General features: G+C 45.0%; 1 protein-coding gene across 4 annotated transcripts in view; it reads right to left on the bottom strand.

Annotated features, from left to right (window-relative positions):
• Nucleotides 1-27,333, bottom strand: part of USP2 (ubiquitin specific peptidase 2) — a 292,102-nt gene that overhangs the window by 81,691 nt on the left and 183,078 nt on the right. For 3 of the 4 annotated variants that reach the window (XM_068240975.1, XM_068240978.1, XM_068240977.1), the window contains one exon: nt 10,388-11,069. In XM_068240975.1, the coding sequence (XP_068097076.1) occupies nt 10,388-11,029 (642 nt within the window). In that variant the 5' untranslated portion in view covers nt 11,030-11,069. Of the gene's footprint in view, nt 1-10,387; nt 11,070-26,777; nt 27,197-27,333 lie in introns of those variants that run through there. The other variant, XM_068240976.1, reaches the window with a different exon arrangement.

Here is a 27,333-nt window from a genome sequence, read left to right on the forward strand (position 1 = left end):
AAATTTATTGTGCTACATGTCCTTGATCAATAAATAGACACTTATTGGATTTTTTTTGTTTGGGTAAAAGTTATAGCGTTTACAAACTATGGTGCAAAAAGTGAATTTCCCCAGTTTGAAGCATCTCTGACTTTTCTGAGCACCTGTGATGTTTCATGAGGTTGCTAGAATTCCGGGATAGTATAAATACCTCCCAAATGACCCCATTTTGGAAAGAAGACAAAAAATAAAAATAAAAAAAGGTTTCCATTTCTGCTAACTTGTGACAAAAAAAATGAAATCTGCCACGGACTCACCATGCCCCTCTCTGAATACTTTGGGGTGTCTACTTTCCAAAATGGGGTAATTTGTGGGGTGTGTTTACTGTCCTGGCATTTTGGGGGGTGCTAAATTGTAAGCACCCCTGTAAAGCCTAAAGGTGCTCATAGGACTTTGGGCCCCTTAGTGCACATAGGCTGAAAAAAAGTGTCACACATGTTGTATCGCCGTATACTCAGGAGAAGAAGTATAATGTGTTTTGGGGTGTATTTTTACACATACCCATGCTGGGTGGGAGAAATATCTCTGTAAATGACAATTTTTTTATTTTTTACACACAATTGTCCATTTACAGATACATTTCTCCCACCCAGCATGGGTATGTGTAAAAATACACCCCAAAACACATTATACTACTTCTCCTGAGTACGGCGATACCACATGTGTGACACTGTTTTGCAGCCTTGGTGCGCTAATGGGGCCCAAAAATCCTATGAGTACCTTTAGGTTTTCACAGGTCATTTTGAGGCATTTGATTTCCAGACTACTCCTCACGGTTTAGGGCCCCTAAAATGCCAGGGCAGTTTAGGAACCCCACAAGTGACCCCATTTCAGAAAGACAACACCCCAAGGTATTCCGTTAGGAGTATGGTGCGTTCATAGAAGATTTTATTTTTTGTCACAAGTTAGCGGAAATCGATTTTTATTGATTTTTTTTTTCACAAAGTGTCATTTTCCCCTAATTTGTGACAAAAAAATAAAATCTTCTATGAACTCATTATACACCTAACAGAATACCTTGGGGTGTCTTCTGTCTAAAATGGGGTCACTTGTGGGGTTCCTATACTGCCCTGGTATTTTAGGGGCCCAAAACTGTGAGGAGTAGTCTGGAAACCAAATGCTTCAAAATGACTGTTCAGGGATATAAGCATCTGCAAATTTTGATGACAGGTGGTCTATGAGGGGCCGAATTTTGTGGAAATGGTCATAAGCAGGGTGGCCTCTTAGATGACAGGTTGTATTGGCACTGGAGTGCAGGAAGCGCAGGATGTGCTCAAATCGTGACCTGGACATGGCAGCAGAGAACATGGGCATGTGATGTATTGGGTGCGTAGACCAATAAGACCGCAATACATTCTTTTTGACTAGACCCATGTTAAGGAAAAGACCCAAAAAAATGTTAAGTTTGGAAACTTGGAGTTGTTTCCACCGAAAAGGCTGGGCATGGTAGCTTCTCGGATTGGCGGTTGCGTATTGTGTGGCATAACGGTTGGTCTTAGCCACAATTAAGTCGTAGAGATCCACGGTGCAGAACAGATGAAAAAAGTCTAGGTCCGATCCTAGATTATCTGTCTCCACCTGGACTCCAGACTCGGCGGTGAAAGGGGGCAGTACGGGTGCGGGAGAACCAGGGGATTGCCAATTAGGATTTGCCAGCACCTCTGGGAGACTATGGGTAGTATGGGCCCGTTTTGCTGGTGACTGCAACTTGGGTCTTAATGCACGTGCCAGTGAACCAGTTTCTACTACCATGCTGGTGCTCGCCACTTCACCAGGGTCTATGGTAGTACTGGTGCTAGGTCCAGGAGATGCTACGCTGCTGGTGCATGCCTCACCAAGAAAACTCAGATCAGCGCTAGCACCACTCTGCTGCCCTTGAGTCTGATCCTGCAGTCCAGTGACATGGGGTGTGGTACGCCTGGCTCTAGCCGGGACCTCAACCTCGTCATTGCTATTGGTCAGAGAGCCACTGCTGTTCACCGGTTCATATTCTGACCCGGATGATTCATCGGATGAGGCTTCCCAATCGCACTCACCCCACTGGGCCAGAATCTCGGCGGCCTCTTCAGCGGAATACCCCTTTTTTGCCATTGTGGATTGCTAAATTTAGGGGGTATTCCTCTGAGACTACCCAGGAAAAAGAGCACCTACCTAGTAAAAGGGAGTACTATTGAAGTAGAAAGCTGTGGTCACTGAGTTTTGATTTAAAAAAAAATCAAAACTGATCTTTACAGCGCCACAGCTATTGTACAGTGTTTTTTGCAGTGATCAGAAAAAAAATTCTGTCTCTGCGGTGGGGCGGGCTGAACGCAAGTACAGGCGAACGATCAGGCCTGAACGGTCAAACACTGCGTTTTTAGTGTATCCTAGTGACCCTAATATAGATCTGACTGCGATCAGTAATGATCACTTACAGATACTATATACAGTGGCTTGCAAAAGTATTTGGCCCCTTTGAAGTTTTCCACATTTTGTCACATTACTGCCACAAAACGTGAATCAATTTTATTGGAGTTCCACCTGAAAGACCAATACAAATTTGTGTACACGTGAGAAGTGGAACGAAAATCATACATGATTCCAAACATTTTTTAAAAATAAATAACTACAAAGTGGAGTGTGCGTAATTATTCAGCCCCCTTTGGTCTGAGTGCAGTCAGTTGCCCATAGACATTGCCTGATGAGTGCTAATGACTAAATAGCGTGCACCTGTGTGTAATCTAATGTCAGTACAAATACAACTGCTTTGTGACGGCCTCAGAGGTTGGGCTACAAAAATATTTCCAAAGCCTTGAACACCCCACGGAGCACTGTTCAAGCGATCATTCAGAAATGGAAGGAGTATGGCACAACTGTAAACCTACCAAGACAAGGCCATCCACCTAAACTCACAGGCCGAACAAGGACAGTGCTGATCAGAAATGCAGTCAAGAGGCCCATGGTGACTCTGGACGAGCTGCAGAGATCTACAGCTCAGGTGGGAGACTCTGTACATAGGACAACTATTAGTCGTGTACTGTACAAAGTTGGCTTTTATGGAAGAGTGGCAAGAAGAAAGCCATTGTTAACAGAAAAGCATAGGAAGTCCCGTTTGCAGTTTGCCACAAGCAATGTGGGGGACACAGCAAAAATGTGGAAGAAGGTGCTCTGGTCAGATGAGACCAAAATGGAACTTTTTGGCTAAAATGCAAAACGCTGTGTGTGGCGGAAAACTAACACTGCACATCACTCTGAATACACCATCCCCACTGTCAAATATGGTGGTGGCAGAATCATGCTCTGGGGGTGCTTCTCTTCAGCAGGGACAGGGAAGCTGGTCAGAGTTGATGGGAAGATGGATGGAGCCAAATACAGGGCAATACTGGAAGAAAACCTCTTGGAGTCTGCAAAAGACTTGAGACCGGGGCGGAGGTTCACCTTCAAGCAGGACAACGACCCTAAACATAAAGCCAGGGTAACAATGGAATGGTTTAAAATAAAACATATCCATGTGTTAGAATGGCCCAGTCAAAGTCCAGATGTAAATCCAATTGAGAATCTGTGGCAAGATTTGAAAACTGCTGTTCACAAACGCTGTCCATCTAATCTGACTGAGCTGGAGCTGTTTTGCAAAGAAGAATGGGCAAGGATTTCAGATGTGCAAAGCTGGTAGAGACATACCCTAAAAGACTAGCAGCTGTAATTGCAACAAAAGGTGGTTCTACAAAGTATTGACTTAGGGGGCTGAATAATTACGCACACCCCACTTTGCAGTTATTTATTTGTAAAAAATGTTTGGAATCATGTATGATTTTCGTTCCACTTCTCACGTGTACACAACTTTGTATTGGTCTTTCAGGTGGAATTCCAATAAAATTGATTCACGTTTGTGGCAGTAATGTGACAAAATGTGGAAAACTTCAAGGGGGCCAAATACTTTTGCAAGCCACTGTAGTAGCAATGCTGATTAGCGACAGTGATGATGCTAATTAGCAACTAATTAGTGACTGCGGTGTGGTGGGCTGGGTGCTAACTGACGCTAACTACCCAACGAAGGGCCCTAGCTAAATAACTAGCCTAACTGTTAACACTAGTGATACTAAAAAAGTGACAGTTTTTACTAATCACTGTTTTTAGATCACTAGGATAGTGACAGGGGGTGATCGGGGGGGTTCTGAGGGGGATCTGAGAGTGTGGGCGGGTGATCAGAAGCCCGCAGGGGGCAGATTAGGGCCTGATCTGATGGGTAGGAGTGCTAGGGTAGGGGGTGACAGGTGGTGATTGATGTGTGTCTCAGGGGGTGATTAGAGGGGAGGATAAATGCAATCAATGCACTGGGGAGGTGATCAGGGGGGGTCTGGGGGGTCTCTGAGGGTGTGGGCGGGTGTTTGGGTGCCCACAAGGGGCAGATTAGGGTCTGACCTGATGGGTAGCAGTGACAGGGGGTGACAGGGGGTGACGGGATGATTGATAGGTGATCAGTAGGTGATTACAGGGGAGAATATATGCAAGCAATGCACTGGCGAGTCGATCAGAGGGGGTCTGAGGGCGATCTGAGGGTTTTGGCGGGTGATTGGGTGCCAGCAAGGGGCAGATTAGGGTCTGATCTGATGGCTATCAGTGACGGGGTGATTGATGGGTGATCAGTGGGTGATTAGAGGGGAGAACAGATGTAAATAATGCACTGGGGAGGTGATCAGGGGCGATCTGAGGGCGATCTGAGGGTGTGGGCAGGTGTTTGGGTGCCCACAAGGGGCAGATTAGGGTCTGATCTGATGGGTAGCAGTGACAAGGGGTGACAGGGGGTGACGGGGTGATTGATAGGTGATCAGGGTGTGATTAGAGGGGAGAATAGATGCAAGCAATGCACTGGTGAGTTGATCAGAGGGGGTCTGAGGGTGATCTAAGGTGTGGGCGGGTGATTTGGTGCCCGCAAGGGGCAGATTAGGGTCTGATCTGATGGGTAGCAGTGACAGGGGGTGATTGATGGGTGATTGATGGGTGATCAGTGGGTGATTAGAGGGGAGAACAAATGTAAACAATGCACTTGGGAGGTGATCTGAGGGCGGGTCTGTGGGTGATCTGAGGGTGTGGGCGGGTGATCAGTGCCCACAAGGGGCAGGTTAGGGTCTGATCTGATGCGTGGCAGTGACAGGTGGTGACAGGGGGTGATTGATGGGTGATTAGGGGGGTTATTCGGTGCAAACAGTGGTCTGAAGGGGTGATCAGGGGGGGTCTGAGGGGTGCTGTGGGCGATCAGGGGGGGGGGGGGGGGCAGGATCACAAATAAAATCGCAGGGTATGTGTTTATAAAATGTCATTGCGTTTGTGATTGTACTTGCTGATTTTCAGTGTGTTCAGGCCCTAAAGGATAATCTGGGGTCCTGGTTTACCTCTTTTATTTATTCCTCTATTGCAGATGTAAAGAGTGAGATTACCATACCTTGTAAAGCAAGCAGGTGCAGAATAGTGATAAACAGAAAATTCATTCATTCAAGGAGGAAAAGGAATCTAGCAAATCATAGAGCTGCCAGCTGGTTGCTTAGCACAGCTGCTAACTAACTAAACAGCAGCTAGTGGCTTTCTGGAAGTCGATTTTGCACCCTTCCTGGGGCAGTGTAGATATGCACATTAGGATAATTTTTTGCTGAAGGCTAGGGATGAGCAATGTTTTCAACTGTTACAGTACATGAATATTTACTTGCTATTGTTGTGACTACACTGCTGCCATCTTGTGGAGACTTTAATGCATTACCACGTTATCACAAGAGCATTGTGGTTTCAGTTAGTGCAATATTAAAGTTAACCAGAGAGGATTAAAAGTAAAAGTTTTATACATACCTGGGGCTTCCTCCAGCCCCATCCGCTCCGATCGCTCCCACGCCGCTGTCCTCAGCCTTCTCCAGCTCTGGTACCGGGTCCCATAACTTTGGCCATCCTGAACATGTGCAGTGCGCTCTCTCCATCTCTCTGGGAGCTACTGCGCCTGTGCAATATTATTCTCCACTGGAGAGAGATGGAGGGAGCGCACTGTGCTTGCATTGATTGGCTGAAGTTACGGGAACCGTTACCGAAGAGGGAGAAGACGTAAGACGACAACGTGGGAGCGATCCGTGCTGATGGTGCTGGAGAAAGCCCCAGGAATGTATAAAACATTTACTTTTAATCTTCTCTCGTTAACTTTAAAGGACAACTGAAGCGAGAAGGATATGGAGGCTGCCATATTTATTTCCCTTTAAGCAATACCAGTTGTCAGGCTGTCCTTCTGATCCTCTATCTCTAATACTTTCAGCCATAGACCTTGAACAAGCACATGCAGATCAAGTGATTCTGACATTATTGTTAGATCTGACAAGATTTAGCTCTATGCATGTTTCTGGGGTGATTCAGGCACTAGTGCAGCAAAAAGATTTTTTGCAAACTCAGCACCAAAGTTCACCATGCCACATGGTAACTTTGGTGGCGAGTTTGCAAAAATCTTGCTAAGCGAGATTAGGGCCAGTTTGCTGTGAAATCAAGTTTGACAATCTTGTGCGCCCATCCTTACTTGATGTGGTCATGTTAGGATTTGTTGTTGTTGTTTAAGCAGACATAATTTGCTACCTAATCAGCGATAGCATGATTATTTTTCAATCGACAACATAAAAATCAATCTCAAACTATTTTAGCCCTTAATATCGATCGAACAACACTATTTATCAATCAACATATTTGTTTAAAATTTCCCTTTGATTTATGATCATTTTGTTATCAATCTGTGCCAGTTTTACTCACTGATTCACATGATTTTATCTGAATGATTGGAATTTCTCTAACCGTAAAGTTGTATGGAGAGGCACCTGTCTCTTACTGTATCCTGATATATTTTGTTTTGCCCCATTTATTTTTACTTAACATAAGATGTGATATAAAACTGTATACATAATGCCCTCGTTTTTCTATGTAACTTGTCTGTAAAATATTTATCTGTGCAGCGCCATGGAATATTTTGACGCTACAGTACATGAATCAATGATCGTAATAATACTTTAATATTATTATTTTTCACCAACAGTAACATTAACTTACTGTGACAGTCCCAAGTTAAAGGAATAACAGATCTTCTTTATAAAAAGCTGTGTGATGTATTCATGTACTAAGTGGAGTACGTTATTTATTGATATACTGTATTTTTACATATGACAACAACAATGTTTTGACGGTCAGACACTAAGGAAATAGTAGATCTCATTTATAAATGGTTGTGCTGTAATTTAGAAAGTAAACTACTCGTTATTCCTCTGTATAACTGGATGGACTGTGTAACCACAAATAAATACAGGTTGTTTTTTGTTTATTTTTTATAATAGTAACACTAACTTGAAAGTTAGATACTAGAGAAATGATAGAACCCCTGTATAACTATGGGTTGTGTGTCTACAAATCATTGCAAACACTAAGAGGAAAAAGAATTACAATCTGGCATAATATACAAAAATGTTATCTCTCCTTACTCTTTATTGTGTATGTAATTATCCTATCTGTCTTTCACCCAGCATAATATCTGTGCAAACTCCAGTTCCACCCGTGGTAACTGCAGTTAGTACAAGAAGCAGCCATTTTGCATAGTAATACAATATTCAGTTCCACCTGTAAGCGCCACACTGCTATTTCCCTGAATGATCAGATTACTATGTTTTTACCCTGCACTTTGAAGCTCTTTGAAAAGAATTAGCCCGAAAACAACCTCTCAGCAGCCTGGATAGCTAAATGTATCCCAATGCAGCACAATGATAAGGCTACTAGGAAAAAAAATAATAAAGTTGACATTTAACCTATTCAGGCACTTTTAGTTTTTCTTTATTGAAGAGGTTGTTCTTGGCATACATTAACATTTTTAAAACAGCAATACATACTGTAGTTGGAAAGGAGAAACTAAGTAATATACTAACATAAAGTAAGAAAACATAAAAACTTTTATGTAAAGCTGGGAACCAGAGGGTGTAACTAATTATGTGCAAAAGTGTTGATTTTTGCTAAAATAACGTTGGAGTAAGATTGGAAATTCCACTGGTCTAATATGCTAGTTACAACTATAATAGAATCAGCCCCACTGCACAAAGCAATGTTGATGAGATGGCCATAAAGGTAGTTCAGGTACACCATGTAGTGATAGCGAATAGCAGCAGTTCCAAGTATACAAAGCTTGGTCTCACATGCTGCAAAGGTATGACGATGATAATGAACAGTTAAACACAGTCTACTACTATGCAAACAAGTAGCAATGCTGCTGGATGCCTGGTTCAGTATGCTGCAATTGCAAATATAACAGAATAAGCCACACAGCAGAAGACAATGATGATGATAAAGATCAGCCAAAAGTCTAAAGCCCCATCTACACGATTCTTTATACGATTCGATTACGATTCTATTTACGATTTGATTAAATCCAACATGCCCGATCAGGATTCGATTCGATTCAATTCGATTTGCCATTGCAAAACAATGGCAAATCAAATTGAATCGAATCGAATCCTGATCGGACATGTTGGATTTAATCGGATTGTAAATAGAATCGTAATCGAATCGTATAAAGAATCGTATCGTGTAGATGGGGCTTAAGACTAAAGTATGTAGGAATTCAGCAGTGCTTTGCTTTGTCTGTTTTAGGCTAGGTCCACACTAAGTCCGGTGCAGATCGGATCCGTTTTTCTAAACTTTTTTTTCTTCCCCCCATTTATCCTAAAAATGCCTTTTTTGTAGCATACTTTTCCAGTCCATGGAAACGTATGCCCAGCCTGTGGGGTGATAAGGGGCCACCATGTTGGAGGGGTATAGCAGGCAGGACGGGGGTGGCAGCGGTCAGCAGGGAGGGGGGAGGTCCCCCCTCCCTCACCTGGGTCCCCGACCCCGCTACCCCCTCCAGCTAGTTTGCGCAAAAGTAATTACAATGTTTGTATGCGGCGAGCGGGGAGCTTACCTTCTCTCTACTTCCGCTCACTGCGTCACTTCCTGCAATGCCGCCCTCTTTACTTCAGAAGGCAGCATTGCAGGCATTGCATACAAGCATTGTAATTACTTTTGCGCAAACTAGCTGGAGGGGGTAGCAGGGACGCGGGACTCAGGTGAGGGAGGGGGAATCTACCACCCTCATCCTGGCTGCTATCACCCTCCAGCATGGCGGCCCCCTCTCCCCCCCCACAGGCTGTGACACAGAAACCGATCCATTTCTGTGTCCAGATTTGGCTGTGTAGACAGGTATCTGTTTTTCCATTGCCTGCCGCTACCCCTGCGTGTATCAGGATCCAGATCCATTGCGTGAAAATGCAGCAGATCTGGACCTTCCGTTCAGGTTTTAAAAACGGGTCTCCGCAAACGCAGACGGATGCATTTTTTGTTTGGGTGAAGACAGCTGCTATTTTTAACATTGCTATCCATGGCTCCGGTTTTGATCAGGTTTTAAAAACGGAGCCACGGATACGTTTCTGGACCTAGTGTGGACCAGGCCTTAGGCCTCTTGCACACTGCAAGCAATTCCGATTCAGATTCCGGTTTTTAATCAGTTTTTACATCCGATTCAGATTCCGATTTGCAGTGTGCAGGGAGCAAACTGCAAATCGGAATCTGAATCGGATGTAAAAACTGATTAAAAAGCGGAATCTGAATCGGAATCACTTGCAGTGTGCAAGAGGCCTTAATGTGCTACAATTGTGAATATAGTATATTAAGCCCCACAGACAGAACAAAACAATGCTGAGTGCTTTACAACACTGTAGTCCCTAGTTGACACAGACCCAGCTTTACCTAAGTTCTAATATCCTGCAAATGCTGTAATATAAGCCTCCACAATATTCCAAATAATTTACCCCTACCCCATGTATTATCTATCTTCTCAGCACCAATGATCTCACTGGCTAATATATCAGAAGCTAAATGGCTGGATTTGGTAAATGGAAAGTACAGTATATTTATACCCCTGGGTGGTGCCATATATCAAATGATCAAGGCATCCAAAAGGACACTTCCCACCACAATCATGATTTCCAGTGTCCTCTGCTGCTGATTGACTACCGCTTTATACCAAAGCATTATTGCATAGTCCACCAACACTTCCTGCAATCATCACAGTTGTTATCACGTTTGGCTGTTCTAAAGGACTTTTACCCAAATCCAAACAAGTGCACTAATAAGAAGTTTGATCAGATTGGAGTGGGGGTCAGATCTGTTTATCCCTTTATCAATGTGGGGATTAATACAAAAGTGGCAATACATTAATAAATGTATCAGCATTTTGAAAACTGTCACTCTCTCAGAAAATATGTCGCCATCATTGAATTTACATAATAAAAGACAAATATCCAAACTACAGTATATAAATAACACAACTTACCGATGTATCTTTAGAAATGGTCCCTTCAGTCTTATCTTGGGATAATGCAAACCGAGATGTTGGCTTTGAAAAGGTCATAGCAGGCTCTGGTGATCGTCTTGAAGAACTTCCATATCCATTGGATGATAGTCTTTTCTTTTCATAGGTATCATTAGCCTTAGAGTTGTTAGAAGCATTTGAAAAGCGAGACGTTCGGTCCACATCCAGGCGTGACCGTGTTAGTGATGGACTGTGGGTGTAGTAACTATCTGAAGTTCGTAGTTCGGAAAGTCCAAGGGTTAAATCTGTGTGGCTAGAGGACTTTTTACGTGAAAGGGAGGTGGTGGGAGGTGACAGCAAAGTTGAGTAAGTGGGATTATAGCTATAGGAAGAATAGGAATTAGATGGATATTTTGATGAAGAATATGCCAAACTATCTGTCCTTTTACTGGGTGGATCTACACAAGGAAGACTTCTTTGTAGATTTCTGTAGGAGTGCAAAGGAGAGCTGGAGTAGTATGATGAACTACTCAGAGAAGACTTATAAGGCAGTTTATCCCGATCACTATAGGAAGTGCTAAGGTTGGAAGTATATGAGCCGACATAACTTCCTTTGTAAGTTGTATCCGGATATCTCTTGAACGTAGATGAAGAGTGGGACATACTGGAAATGAACAAGCGCAAGAGGGGACTCCAGCTTGACCTGTAAGAAAATAAGACAAAATCATTATGCAAAGGGTAGTGTTGTAGACTACTACATGTAACTCATATCTTGATAGGTGAAATCAGATATGAAAGAGAATATTTCTATTGATAATTTTAAAGGAGACCTCCAATCTCTGAAAAATGCCCAATAATACACATTAGTTTCTTGAAGTGGAATTATAGTTATAACTTCGACTCTGCTCTAAGCGATTATCCACACAACAACAACAAATAACATATGTAAAGTGATTTTCTCCCGTAGGATTTAAAGCGAATAAGCATGGTTCAGACCAGTAATTGGTTGATTGGAAATTTTTTGGTACAGAGGAAGTCTTCAAATGCCAGTCTAAACAGGTGGCTTTTCAGTCTGGATTTGGATAACTCCAGAGATGGGGTTGTTTTTACTAAGTGTGGAAGGGAATTCCAAAGGGGAGGGGCAGCATAACAGAAAATTCTGGCTCCAAAGGTTTTGAGGTGCTCTCTGGGAGTGACCAAGTTTATGGATCATGCTGATCTAAGGTGGTGAGAGGTGTGGTGCAGATTCAGCAGGTCCTTCATGTATCCAGGCCCCAAATTGTGTAGCCGTTTGAATGTCAACAATCCAGTATTAAAGAGTACTCTCCATTTTATAGGAAGTTAGTTCAGTGAGCAATTTTTTTTATTAAAACTTACTGAGAGAGTTTACAGGATGTGTTTCCCACTTCAGTATCACTTTGAAGGAAGCAATGAGAGGGTTAACAGACTTTTAGTATTACTTTGCAAGGAACTTATCAGATAGCTGTTATTGTCATTTTAGATGCTGCAAAACTGAACATTTTATTCCCTGAACACTGTAATCTGCTTGATCTTATCAACCACAGAGGTTCTAGCAATTCTGTTCTATGAGCTTGAGGGACTTGCTTTTGTTGACAAGTAATGCCATATGTAAAAATCACAACTGTATTAGCAATAAAGAGTATGGAAACAGGTTTTTATTGTGTATTTTTCCAGACAGAAATTCCTCTTTAAAATTTACCCGAGGAAAAGAAAAGTGAGATACTTACCTAGGTAGAGGTAAGCCTCTGGATAGTCCAGAGGCTTCCTGTGTCCTCCTCAACCCCAACGTTGCCACGCGAGGACCCTTTGACAGCGGTCATTGTCTGGAGGAGGATATGGGAAGCCTCTGAAGGATCCATCCATACCTTTCCCTTTTCATAGGTAAGTATCTAATTTTCTTGGTTTTTTTGCCTCAGGTTTGTGTGAAAGCAAACTTAAACTGAATATAAACTTATGATATCATTATGTGTATTTGTAGTACTAATGTTAGATACAACACTAGTAACAAAGAACAGACACTATAACTAAGGACGTATTCTAAAGGCCCATACACACGTCGGATTTTTCCGAACGATGGGTCGTTTGAACGTCCCGTCGTTTAGTCGTCCGCACGCCAAATCGAGCGTGTGTACAGCCCGTCGTTCGGGGGATAAGACTGGTCTTGAACGATCCGCCTGGCGGATCGCTCAAAATCAGTCTTATCACCCGAACGACGGACTGTGCACACGCCCGATTTGGTGTGCGGACGACTAAACGACGGAACGTTCAAACGACCCGTCGTTCGGAAAAATCCAGATTACCATTTTAGCAATCTTTCTAGCCTTCTGTCCCCAGATAAAATAACTACGTATCCAGGTGCCCCAAATACAAGATGTGAGAATCTGCTCAGCTGCCTGTGCAGACAGGCAGCGTTTTGATCACTGTTCACGTCTGCATTCTGCAGGTCTCTTTAAGAGAGACATTTTGTCAGTTCTGCAGCTTGCTGCTGAGGAATTTGCATACATTCGTTATGCAAATCCCCTATCTGCCTGCTGTGATGACTGGCAGTATAAAGGTTGGGATTACCCACAGTCCTTGGCTGGTCATTCCTTCAGGGTTTGTAGTACACACTCCTAGAGAGTGTCAGCCATGCTACCGTATTTTTCGGAATATAAGACGCTCTGGAATATAAGACGCACCTAGGTTTAGAGGGCAAAAATCTGGGAAAAAAAATGTATACAGTATATACTAAACCTGGTGCGTCCATATTCCAGGAGCGTATTGTACAGTACATGTTCTCCCCATTGTCCTCTTGTGTCCACTATGTGTCCCTTTCTGTCCCCCTGTGTGTGGCATCCCTTCCTGCCACCTTGTGTGATCCTCTTGCCCCATGTGTCCCCTCATGTCCTGTGTGTCTCCTCCAGCCCCCCTCTGTGGTCCTCCAGGCCCCTTGTGTCCACTCCTGTCCCCTTGTGTGTGTCTGTGTCCCCTCCTGCCCTCCTTGTGTGTGTTTCTGTGTCCCCTTCACCCCCCCCTGTGTGGTCCTCCAGTCCCTGTGTCCCCTTCACCCCCCCCCCCCCCGTGTGGTCCTCCAGTCCCTGTGTCCCCCTCCTGTCCTCAGTCCCCTATCCTGTCCCCAGTCCCTATCCTGTCCTCGCCCCCCCCCCTTCCCCATGTGGACGCTCTCCCCCGGTAACAATAACTGCAGAGCAACTCACCTTTCTATGGATTCCAGCGCTGTGTGGTCTGCTGTGTGGTCCTCTGCCTCCAGCATTTCAGCTACACCTGTAAATGAAAAGTTAGCGCAGAGACACTCACCTACTCAGCGGCAGCCGCAGCGGTGGCAGCAAGATCTGCAGACATCTCTCCCGGGAGGCTTCCTCTAGTGACGGCTCCTGCTAATGACTCATTGAGTCATGGGGAATGACTCATTGAATCATTAACAGGAGCCGTCACTAGGGGAGCCGCACAGCCGGGGAGCGGACCGGCAGACCACACAGGGGGACAAGGCAGGGAGTCCCCGACAATGCGGCGGATTGGCGATTCTGAAGTCGGGGATTCCCTGCCTTTGGAATATAAGACGCAGGCACTTTTTCTTCCTATTTTTGGGAGAGAAAAAGTGCGTCTTATATTCCGAAAAATACGGTACTTCTTGTTGAAGTTATCTTAGAGTAATTCCTGGAAACTGTGCTAGGCAGATTTCCCTAGTGCAGTTAGGATTGTTTATCTGTTTTGTTTGTCTGTTGCGATTGTCCTGTCCCAGTGGTGGTCGATAGGAAGTCGTTCTGATCTCTGTTCTTGGAGCATAGCTGGTGCAGCGGTTGCTACCAGCTTTCTCTTCTGTTCTGCCTCTCTGGATCGCGCTAGCCACTTTTCGCTAGTGCTGGGGATCCTTCTGTTCTGTCTTCTGGGATCGCGCTAGCCACTTTTCGCTAGTGCTGTGGATCCTTCTGTTCTGCTACTCTGTACCTGGATCGCACTCGCTTCTTGCTAGTGCTGTGGATCCTATCTCTCGCTTGTCCCTGTTTTCGTGTGTCTGTCTTGTCTGCTATGGACGCTTGCTGGAGGCTCGGTGAGGTAACCGTTAAGCAAGCGTTCGCGTCCTCTGTTTCATGTTTGTCTGTCGATGGTTAGTTAGGCGTGCTTGTCTCTATTGTGCTTATCACGTGGAGACCGCGCGTAACCGCGTGCACTGTTGCGAATGAGTGCGGTGTTCGCGGTTAGCTAGCGTTTGTTATTTTCCATATTTCCTCATTGCATGATTTGCTGTGCCTTTACTACTCTTGTGCTCCGCCTTACTGTAGCCTTGTGTCACGCTTGGCGATCGCACCTCTCGCGATCGCGTTCCTGCTTCGTATCTGCTGTGGTGTGTGCACAGTCGCGGGTTGGCGACTAGTTTTATGCACACACACACAATCTGTCTCTGTGCTCACTCTCAATCGCTTCTCTTGCGATTACAGTTCTTCCCTTCGTACAATTCCTGTCTGGCGTGTGTGGTAGAGCAGAGGAGCTGTTCCTCTGCACTCCACAGCTCCACCTGCCGACAGGAATTTCCCTCTGCAGGTGCATTGCACCTACTGCTGGGTTCCTGCAAATTTATACGCTTGTGGAGGAAATCCGCCGTGTCAGCGCACGTCTGGTGCGCTGACCACGGAGACGATTCCACAATCGTTACACAAGAACTAAATAAACAAATATCTCCAAATAAAAAAAAAATATGTAGCCATGTGTCCTCAGTAAAATAATTAAATTGTCATGTAACCCTAGATAAAATAATTAAGTAGACAAGAGCCGCCATATACAAGAATTAAATAGCCATGTGCCTCCAGATAAAATAATTTAGTAGCCATGTGCCTCCAAATAAAAAAAATAAGGAGCCAGGTGCTCCAGGAAAAAATAATTATTGTATATGCGAAAAACCTGGCTTAAGTAGCCAGGTTTCCCCAAGATACAATAACTAACTAACCATATAGCCTCAAATCCAACAATTTAACAACCATCTGCCCCCATATACAAAAAAAACTAAGTAGCCATGTACCCCCATATAAAAATCTAACAAGCTAGGGGTTTAATTGGTGAACTCTAAATGCTATGCTTATGCCACAAAAACAAGCAAATTCACATTGTGTGGAGGAAGAAGCATTAGAAGTAGGCCCAATTTATGCCACAAAAACAAGCAAATTCACATTGTGTGGAGGAAGAAGCATTAAAAGGTGCCGTTAAATTGACATACATGAAGACTCCTGGCTCCTGCTGTATCAGAACATGACAGATGAAGAAAGCTGGCCTGCAGGCTCTTCAGTATCTAAGTTGGAAATAAATAAATAGGATTTCTTATTATATGTTAGTGCCCACTTCTATTGTGTCTCCTTCCACACAATAAAAATAAAGTAAATTAGTAGGTAGCCATGTGCACCAAATCCAAGAATAATAAAGTAGCCATGCACCCCCAGATGGCAGTATTAGGTAGCCTAAGTGCCTCCCAGATATTAGGTAGCTATGTGAGGCCCACAGTATTAGGTAGCCAATGCTACCCCAGATAGTAGTATTAGGTAGCTACGCCTTGACCGCACAGGTAGTAGTATAAGGTAGCCATGTGTGCTTCACACCTCACTGCAGTGTAGTAGTCGCTGACCAATCTGCAGCATTGGTAGAAGTCACCCTGTGAATCTTCATGAGCTATGCAGTCAGGGGCTGTTGATAACCACTATATACAGTCCTTGGTTGCTGACATTCCTTTGTGTTTTTTTTTGTTTTTTTTTAGAAGATACAAAACTTACTTTTTGAAAAAACTATCCATCTACTGAGGCCAGCCCCTGATTATGTGGGCGGATTGACCTCATTTTCTGCTCTGCTGCTTAGTGCTCATTAAAACATCCATTCCTCTGTGGGGTGAGATTTGCTTTATGCCAGTTTCTGATAGGCTGTCAGAGCAAATCAATCAGAAGGGGTGCAAGTTTACAGAAATAGACATTACATGTGTAACACCATATAATGTGCTGTTATTGTTATGTTATGTACTGCTGCCTTTAGAGGGCATAGTTCCTTTAAGACTGCAGAGAATTCTGGAAGAGAGGCTGGAGTGAGCAGAGGCTGCTGGGAGCTGAGGTGTGGCTGGTGTGCCTAGAGCCTGGGAGTGAGGTCTGGAGTGACTGAGACTGGATCTTCAGGCCTAAATCCATCAGACTGGCTTCCATTTATTTTCTGAGTGTGAAGAAGGGATCCTGTGACACAGATTGCTGCACCCTGAGCTGAATCTTGCTGCTGGATCTTGGTGAAAGGATACAGCTGCCAGACCAGAACTGTGTGAACCTGTGAGGTTGGTGGAGTCTGGATTGTACAAGCCGTGTGGACTTCAGAAGGAACCATTTTAGCTGGATTACAAAGAATCTCAGTCTCCTCAAAACTTCTGCCTGTGAGTTCTGCACCTGCTGAGTGACCATTATCAGGGACTGGCCCTGCACCTCATGGTAGGAACCATCTTTGCAGTGATAGAGGGGCATTAACCTTGCTGAGAGGTTTGGGAGTCATACCACTCCTCTTACAACAAACTGTGGACAGTGTATGTCAGGACTGTTTGCCATAGCCTGCCATTCTGAACTGTAGCCTGGTTAACCTGTCCCCTCTCACATCACTGGCATCTATGCTGTTGTTGCTGAGTGCATCAGGAGTCTTCTTGCTGCTGCACCTTCTTCACAAGGCGCCCAACTGTGCACATAACGTTCCTTAAAGGGGTACCCCGAGTGCAGAACTGCACTATAGCCCACTGGCCAGTCGGGAGTTAAATAAGATTGTGCTACTGATTGCATTGTCTTAAGTTTGTTTCTTTGCTATGGTTGTGCGTCTTTCGCCAGTGTAGTGTGCACTCCTTTAAAGTGACACTGGAGGGGCGCAAGAGGTTACTACCGTGTGTTGATTGCAGTTTATTAAGCTTGTCCCTTTGCTGCGGTGCGTTCTGTGCCAGTCTAGTGTACACTTGTTTAGAGTGACACTGGAGGTGCGCAGGAGGTGGCTACCTTGGACATACACTTTCTATGCACTTTGAATGTGTGAAGCGTATTACTGTTACTGTTATGATCTTGCTGAGTTAACAAGTGTTTGATTAGTGCTATATTTTCTATTGCTTACTTCACCCCATTAGATCACGTTGGTCTGTGGGGAATAAATATGTTTCATTGATACTGGTGTCTGCATGATTCTAGGAGGCAGGGTGCCACTGGAGGCGGTATCCACTAAGAGGCCCTGTTACATTCATTAGCGATCCAGTCTGTCTCGCTACATTTGGCGCCCAACGTGGGGCTCTCTTTGGTTCCGCCCGGTGACGTCTACGCCCCTTATCCCTTGAAATCAGACACAGTATGGAGTCAAGAGCTGCAGGAAGATGGTGTGAGAACCACCAAGCTGCCGTGGGACACTGTTTAGTCCTAGAGTTGCCAGGGCATGACTGGACTGATGCACAGATTAGGAAAGTGGCTGAAAGACTACCAATATCTGGTCGGGGGTTCCTGTTAGATAGTACAACAGACCCAAGTGGACCAACTCAATTTGCCCTGCTGGAGTGGAAGACCCATGTCCCCCATGACAAGATGCCTATGACCCTCACAACTCCAGGCGGTCAGTTAGTTCAAGTGACCATTCCAAAAGGTGCAGCAGAAGTGGAAGCTGAAGTTATGGGGCCATTATCTGAGCCTGCCATTGATCAAGAGAAGAACTGTATTGGACCAGAAGTCCTTGAAGCATTAAGAAACCTACTGACAAAGTGTAGATCTCCTGACTATTCGCTAGCAAGCTGGGGGTACAGAAAGTTACGGTTGTTCTCTGGTAAAGTACCCACTCCCCCTGGTGAAGAAGATTTTGAGGCATGGATGGACCAAGCCACTCAGGTACTGGAAGAATGGGATGTTCCTGAAATAAGCAAGAAGCAGAGGATTATAGAAAGCTTGAAAGGTCCAGCAGCTGACACTGTCCGAAATTTGAAGATGAGACAATCTGATTGCACTGCACAGGATTATCTTGATGCATTGCATAGTGTGTTTGGGAAGATTGATAAGCCCGCTGATTTACTGTACCAATTTGAACACACCTACCAGAGGGTTGGAGAAAAGCTGTCAAGTTATGTAAGGCGACTAGACCGCCTCCTGCATCAGTTAGTTTTAAGTAAAGGAATAGACCCAAAGCAGGTGGATCGGGCCCGAATCCGTCAAATCCAAGAGGGATCACAAGCTCTTGACCCAGTGGTGTTCAAGTTACACTTGGGGGATCAAGTGGAGGTGCCAAGCTATCCTCAACTGATTAAGAAAATTCGAGAAGAGGAAGCATTACAAGATCTAAAGTCTGGGTATACTAGTGCAAGGCCCATGAAGATTTCTCAAGTCCGTACAGTGGAGGCAGAACCAGTGTCTCAAAACAACTTTCCGGAGGATGCATCATTAACCAGTCTGTGGAAGGTGTTGACCCAAGTAGTACAGACACAATGCGAAATGCAGAAGACACAGTTGCGAGTCCTGCAGGCTCTGACATCACAGAAGACAGGAAGGTCCTCTTCTGATGTATCCAAGTACCAGACAGAAGCAATAGTCCCGTCAAGGGGAGGACCACAAAAAAAGACTGGTTATCGTGGTGGTGAGTTGGGTCACATCCAGCAGGAGTGTAGCTGGCAATCAGATTTCAACAGCAGGAAGAGGAAGACCAACCAGCTTGTGGAAAACCACTTTGGTAACAAAATCTCCAAAGACTTTGCCCGTAAGAAAGTGACTGAGCAAAAAGAGTCATTGGGAGCTGCACCCACATCAGGCTTTACACGTACCCAATGCCAACAAATGAGGAAACGAGAGAAGAGGCCGAAAGCTTTGGCCAAATCTGCTTCTGAAGCAGGAGCCACCACATTCCCTAAAGATCTTTTGGGACCATCACCAGTGGTGCCAGTACAGATAGAAGGTGTATTCACTCATGCATTACTGGACACAGGCGCACAAGTGACATTGTTGTATAGAGACTTTTATGAGAAGCATTTAGCTCATTGTCCTTTACAGGCACTGGATAAGCTGGAGATCTGGGGAATCAGTGAGAAACAGCTACCATATGATGGATATGTGAACCTTCAGATTCAGCTAGGATATAAAGTGGCAGGAACTCAAGAAGTCCTGGATACACTTGCAGTAGTCTGCCCCCGACCGCCAGGGTCCTCACGGTACTCAGTGATCCTTGGAACTAATAATCACCTGGTTAGACGAGTATTGGAGCCCATCATGGACCGTTATGGGCAGCCACCTAGTCCATTGCACCCTTTGCTTCAAGCCGCATGGGAACAACTGTTGGTGGAGCGGGAGGCCCCAGCCCATGGGGTTGGAAGTGTATGGTTATCTCAGCGAGAAGACTGTCAGTTGATGCCTGGACAAGTGGTATGTCTGAAAGCTGAAGTGAGAACGACATGGAAGGAGTCAGTCCCGTTGCTGTTGATCGAAGGGGAGGAAGGATCTGGATTGCCGCTAGGGGTGGAAATTATCCCTGAGACTATCCCCGCAGAGGATTTGCAACGCAAGAATGGCAGAGTGCTTGTAGGAATCAGAAACACCTTACCACAACCAGTCATGTTAAGACCTCGGGCAAAACTGGGAACGGTGTTTGTAGCAAGCCGAGTGACGACCCCTTTTCAAGTGGGGGGAGAGGCAGAAGAGCTGGAGAACAAATTGGAGATCTCAGTTTCTCAAAACTCCCTTTTGCCTTCAGAGTGGAGACAACGATTGCTCAACATTCTGCGAGGACAAAGTGAAATCTTTGCACAACACGAATATGATGTCGGATGTGCAAAAAGTACACATCACCGTATTCGCCTTCAAGATGACCGGCCATTCCGGGAAAGGTCAAGGCGGCTAGCCCTTGGAGACATTGAAGATTTACGGAAACAGCTGGAAGAACTCAAAAGAACTGGAATCATTAGAGAGTCTCGAAGTCCCTATGCTTCACCAATTGTAGTGGTGCGGAAGAAGAATGGTACTATTCGAATGTGTGTAGACTATAGAACTTTGAATCGACGTACTATTCCAGATCAGTATACCACACCACGAGTGGAAGATGTATTGCAATGCTTGGCTGGAGCTAAGTGGTTTAGTGTGCTGGATCTTAAAAGTGGATATCATCAGATTCCAATGCATCCTGAAGACAAGGAGCGAACTGCCTTCATTTGTCCTTTAGGATTCTTCGAATTCAATAGGATGCCCCCGGGACTCATGGGTGCTCCAGCCACCTTTCAGAGGTTAATGGAAAATACAATGGGAGATATGAACCTGCTGGAGGTGCTTGTGTATTTGGATGATGTCATTGTGTTTGGAAGAGACCTGGAAGAGCATGAGACTCGGCTAATCAAGGTGCTGGACCGGTTGAAGAAGGAAGGGTTAAAGTTGTCGCTGGAAAAGTGCCAATTCTGCCTTCCATCTGTAACGTACCTGGGACATGTAGTGTCGGCTGATGGTGTAGCAACGGATCCTTCAAAGGTTGAAGCACTAACAACTTGGCCAAAACCTAAAACAGTTTCTGAGCTCCGTTCATACTTGGGTTTCTGTTCTTACTATCGAAGGTTTGTCAAAGGCTTTGCACAGATCGCAAGACCCCTCAATGATTTGCTCCAAGTGAAAGAAAAGGTGCAGGCTCCAGGGTCTAAACAAGATCAGAAGAATAACGTTCTGCAACGTGCAGGAAAAGAGTCTGTCATTGAGCAATGGACAGAGGAGTGTGACTCTGCCTTTGAGAAGCTTAAAAGTTGTCTAACCAGCACACCTGTTTTAGCTTATGCAGACCCTCAGAAGCCGTATGTCTTACACATTGATGCCAGCAGAGATGGGCTAGGGGGTGTTTTGTACCAGGAGCAGGAGAGTAGACTGAAGCCGATAGCCTTTGTGAGCAGGAGTCTGTCACCAACAGAGCGGAATTACCCAGCACACAAGCTTGAGTTCCTGGCACTGAAGTGGACTGTGGTAGACAAGCTTCATGAGTATCTATATGGAGCCGAGTTTGAAGTACAGACTGATAACAACCCTCTCACTTATGTGCTGACCACAGCTAAATTAGATGCTACAGGACATCGATGGTTGGCGGCCCTTGCTAATTACAGATTCAGTCTCAAGTACCGTCCAGGCATGGCAAATCAGGATGCAGATGGGCTTTCTAGAAGACCTCATGATGTGTTGCAGCCTGAAGATGAGTGGCTAGAGGTTCCAGCCCCAGGTGTGAGAGCCATGTGCCAAGGTCTACAATGCGAGATTCGGACAATCTGTGCTGCTGAAAAGCTAGGACTATCACATGAAGCAATTCCTCAGAGGTACTGCAATATGGTGACATTGAAAAGCACTTCATTACCTGCACTGAGTTTGTCAGATCTGCATCACGATCAAGCTGAAGATACACTGTGCCGGGGTGTCAAAAAGGCTCTACATGAGAATAACCAAAACCACCTAAAAGATATCAACCATCCACTGGTTGGATTATTGCTTAGAGAGTGGAGTCATCTGAAAATGAAGAATGGTTTGGTGTACCGGTTAGCACCAGCTGCTGAGAACACAGAGAAATGGCAGTTACTGCTACCTGAAAAGTACAGGGACATGGTCTGTTCCTCCCTTCATGATGATCATGGGCATTTGGGTGTTGATCGCACCCTGAAGTTGTTGCAGGATCGCTTTTACTGGCCGGGTATGAGACAGGATGTGGAGAATTACTGCCGGTCTTGCTCCAGGTGCGTACAACGGAAGACACAGCCAGTGCGAGCTGCACCATTGGGACATCTACAAAGCCAAGGACCAATGGACTTAGTGTGCATTGACTTCTTATGTATCGAGCCTGATGAGGGTGGGTTTGCCAATGTCTTGGTGGTCACCGACCATTATACCAGGTATGCCCAGGCCTTCCCTACTAGGGACCAGAAGGCTATGACAGTAGCAAAGGTACTGGTGGAGAGATACTTCATACATTATGGCCTCCCGCAACGCATTCACTCAGATCAGGGTCGAGATTTTGAAAGCAAGTTGATACGTGAGTTGCTGAGTTTGTTGGGTGTAAAGAAGACCAGAACTACACCTTATCATCCTCAGGGAGATCCACAACCAGAGAGATTCAACAGAACATTGTTAAATATGTTGGGGACCTTACCCAGTGAGAAGAAGGCTCAATGGAGCAAACATATTGCTGCTGTTGTCCATGCCTACAATAGTACTGAGAATGATGCCACTGGATTTTCTCCATACTTTCTGATGTTTGGGCGGGAGGCCCGGTTGCCAATTGACACTGTTTTTGGGACTTCTTGTGATGATACAACAACAGTCTCTTACAAGGGGTATGTGGAGCGTCTCCAAAAGAGCCTGAAGACTGCTTATGAAAAAGCTCAAGAGGCTGCAGAAAGGCGGGGACAGCAGAATAAGGCCAGGTACGACCAAAGAATCCGGATTCATGATTTAAAGCCAGGTGATCGTGTGTTGTTAAGAAATCTGGGGATCCCTGGAAAACACAAGCTTGCTGATCGCTGGAGTTCGCAGGTGTATGAGGTGTGTTCTCAACTGCCAGGTATTCCTGTATATCGGATTCGGCCAGAAGGACAAAGTGGGCCTGTGAAGTCATGGCACCGCAATAACCTGTTACCACTGGGACAAGCAGTGAGAATGCCTGATCCTGTGGCAGCTGAGCATGATCAAGGTCGTCAGTTGAGGAGGTCACAGCGGTTAGCCACACAGAAGGGGAGCATGGCAGCATCACCTAAGTGTGACCACAACACTGAAGAAGATGATGAAGAGTGGGGATGGGACGCACCCCCAGTAGGAAGATTTGTTTGGGGTCCTCTTGAGAATGGCTTAGATTTGAGGCCCGAAGATGTGAGTGTGCCACAGACTAGTCCAGATGTAGTGGAGAAAGATGCTGAGGAGAGCCAACTCAGAATAGAAGCGCCCGAGTTTGTCCCATCGAGTAGTCTGGAACAAAATGCTTCAGGCAATCTAGAAGACCTGGTGACTGAAAGTGATACAGATGGTACTCTTCTTTCAGACAAAGTTGAGGAAGAATTGCTACCAGTGGATATTTTGAAGGATAAAGAACCAGAAAGTCATACAATAATAGAACAAGAAGTTCAGGAAGAAAATGTCCAAGAAAGTCCATTGGAGAAAGGGGAGCCTCGACAAATTAGAGCTCCTAAAAGATTAACTTATGATTCTTTGGGGAACTGCAGTGAAGAGAGAGTATGTGCTTCACACCGAGAGATCAACGCCCATGTTCCCAAAACCATGAACTCAGGTCTTTCAGGTGGCACCCTGTATCCCTGTGGAGCCAAAGTACCTAGTGCTAGTTGGTGGGTTCCATTTAGTTATGGTCAGTATATCCAGACCATTTAGGTATGTCTATGTCTGTGAATTAAAGAAAAGTTGTGTAACTTTCCGTACTTGGGAGGACCCAAGCTTTTCAAGTGGGGGGAGAATGTAACACCATATAATGTGCTGTTATTGTTATGTTATGTACTGCTGCCTTTAGAGGGCATAGTTCCTTTAAGACTGCAGAGAATTCTGGAAGAGAGGCTGGAGTGAGCAGAGGCTGCTGGGAGCTGAGGTGTGGCTGGTGTGCCTAGAGCCTGGGAGTGAGGTCTGGAGTGACTGAGACTGGATCTTCAGGCCTAAATCCATCAGACTGGCTTCCATTTATTTTCTGAGTGTGAAGAAGGGATCCTGTGACACAGATTGCTGCACCCTGAGCTGAATCTTGCTGCTGGATCTTGGTGAAAGGATACAGCTGCCAGACCAGAACTGTGTGAACCTGTGAGGTTGGTGGAGTCTGGATTGTACAAGCCGTGTGGACTTCAGAAGGAACCATTTTAGCTGGATTACAAAGAATCTCAGTCTCCTCAAAACTTCTGCCTGTGAGTTCTGCACCTGCTGAGTGACCATTATCAGGGACTGGCCCTGCACCTCATGGTAGGAACCATCTTTGCAGTGATAGAGGGGCATTAACCTTGCTGAGAGGTTTGGGAGTCATACCACTCCTCTTACAACAAACTGTGGACAGTGTATGTCAGGACTGTTTGCCATAGCCTGCCATTCTGAACTGTAGCCTGGTTAACCTGTCCCCTCTCACATCACTGGCATCTATGCTGTTGTTGCTGAGTGCATCAGGAGTCTTCTTGCTGCTGCACCTTCTTCACAAGGCGCCCAACTGTGCACATAACGTTCCTTAAAGGGGTACCCCGAGTGCAGAACTGCACTATAGCCCACTGGCCAGTCGGGAGTTAAATAAGATTGTGCTACTGATTGCATTGTCTTAAGTTTGTTTCTTTGCTATGGTTGTGCGTCTTTCGCCAGTGTAGTGTGCACTCCTTTAAAGTGACACTGGAGGGGCGCAAGAGGTTACTACCGTGTGTTGATTGCAGTTTATTAAGCTTGTCCCTTTGCTGCGGTGCGTTCTGTGCCAGTCTAGTGTACACTTGTTTAGAGTGACACTGGAGGGGCGCAGGAGGTGGCTACCTTGGACATACACTTTCTATGCACTTTGAATGTGTGAAGCGTATTACTGTTACTGTTATGATCTTGCTGAGTTAACAAGTGTTTGATTAGTGCTATATTTTCTATTGCTTACTTCACCCCATTAGATCACGTTGGTCTGTGGGGAATAAATATGTTTCATTGATACTGGTGTCTGCATGATTCTAGGAGGCAGGGTGCCACTGGAGGCGGTATCCACTAAGAGGCCCTGTTACATTCATTAGCGATCCAGTCTGTCTCGCTACACATGCATAGAAGAGGTATTCTCCCTCCAAGTGGCCCACTACCCAAAACAACCATGCCCTTGGTAGACTGTCACCCTGAATGCTAATGAACAGTCATACTGGGTAACAAACATTCTTGGTGTCTATGTAGTATTTGCTGAGACAAGGAAGCTGACTGGTTACTATTGGTGTAACTGATTCACTTTTACTTATGTTGTCTTGACAAACAAGCCTTTCAATGCGTAGCTTAATTTGAGCATAACAAATCCCAGCATCCCTCATTTAAAATGAATAAAGTAGTATTTAGGCATATTCAAATAAGTCTCATCAGGTGCACATCAGCTTTAACGCATACATCTTCAGATGGAAGAAGCTAATTGTGTAATAGTGGTCCACGGTGTGGCTTATCTTGTACCCAAATATTTTGCCTCTGAAATGTTGCCCACTTGTTCAAAGGCTGGGAGGCAGAATTCCTTTATGGAAAGCACCATCGGTGCCTCGATTTTGTGGTCCCCACCCTAAGCCCTAAAATCAAGAAAATGTAGAACTAGAAAAAGTAGCACAGGGACACCGGGAGCCCGATCTGGTGTATTATCAAAGGGCAACAGGCAAAAATAAGAGTAAATAAACTCACAAGTGCAGGTTGCTCAAAGAAGCAACCACTTGTCTGGGCATGTGGGGAAATCCCGTCCCCACTTGGTCTTTGGGTGATGGTCGCGGCTCCTTGGAAGAAAAACTTCACTTCACCAAGTGAAGTTGAAGAACCCCACTATGTGGGGTGAGTTTAGAAAACTAGGGGGATAGGAGGCACCCTTGGACGTATTGGTTACTTAAAGATACTCATTATAGATTGCAATAGAGAGATGATTTTTTGCCTACCTTAAAAAGGAGACATCCAATGAATAAAAGAATAAAGTGTTTATTAATTAACGATCAGCACTTCAGACAATGCGTTTCATGGTTTAAATCGCTTCCTCAGATCAAATAGGGTGCTAAAGATTTGCTAGAGAGCACCCTATTTGACCTGAGGAAGCAGTTCAAAACCGTGAAACGCGTTGTCTGAAGTGCATACGCACCTGTTTGCCGGGCCCCAGACACACTCAGGCCCCATACACCAGGCCCTCCTATGATGCTAAAAAGGCTGAGACACACTATGGGGAGCACTGAAAAGCTGAGACACACTATGGGGAACACTGAAAAACTAAGGCACACTATGGGAAACGCTGAACAGCTGTGACACACTTTGGGGAACGCTGAAAAGCTGAGACACACTATGGGGAACACTGAAAAGCTGAGACACACTATGGGGAACGCTGAACAGCTGTGACACACTATGGGGAATACAGTCACTCTCAGAATGCTTCAGGGACCCACGATTGGGACTTCCCTGATTGCAATTGCTGCTGTGGGTTTGCCTCCATTGACTTTCATTAGTATAGCGCTTTTGTAATCGCCAGCAATCGTTGGTGATCCCAAAATGCTGCTAAAATCACTGGACCATACCGGACCATAAGCCTTACACACTGCATCTGATCTTCTTTTATCCACTTAGACCCAACTTCTCTCCCAAAATGTATTGTAACGTAAGAGATCACTGAGGACAAAAGCGCCTACCATACTAAACAACTTCTGTGGTCTGACTAAAGTATTAATATTTATCGTAAAGAGCTCAATGCTTACCTTTACGCGACTGTACACTTCATTTGTAGTTCTGTAACTGTTTTTATTTCTTTCTGTATTTTCATCCAAATTTTTATCTTCACCTCTTTGGATCTGGTAATATTGTGGCTCGATTAAGCCTCCAGTGATATTGGATTTACTAAGCTTCCTAAAATGTTTGAGCACCTTAAAAAGTAGAGTCCAAATGTGCTTTTTGTGGTCTCTGTTTCCTGTGAGGTTCTTGCTGGCACTTCTTAAAGCTCCCTAGGCCTTCTATTCATGTGTTCTTTGCCAAACTTACTTCAGTGTTCAGTTTCTCTTTCCTGAATATCGATTCCTTCTTCTTTCTTTGGTTTGCAGCAAATAGTTGAAGAATCCTTATTGCTCCGTGTGTGGAGGGAACGGTGCTTTTGTGTATATGTTTGTATGCGTTTCCCTCTCTCCCTTCTCTTGTCCAGCCTGTTTACTTTTTCCCTCTTGTAAGAGGAGACGCTGTGTCTCACATGGCTGCTGAGTCCTTGTTACCTTGGGAATGACCCTGATTACAAATACTTTTCATGCAGCTCATTGAGAGAGC

This window comes from Hyperolius riggenbachi, chromosome 6 (genome assembly GCF_040937935.1).
Source record: "Hyperolius riggenbachi isolate aHypRig1 chromosome 6, aHypRig1.pri, whole genome shotgun sequence".
In the NCBI taxonomy this organism is placed as follows: domain Eukaryota; kingdom Metazoa; phylum Chordata; class Amphibia; order Anura; family Hyperoliidae; genus Hyperolius; species Hyperolius riggenbachi.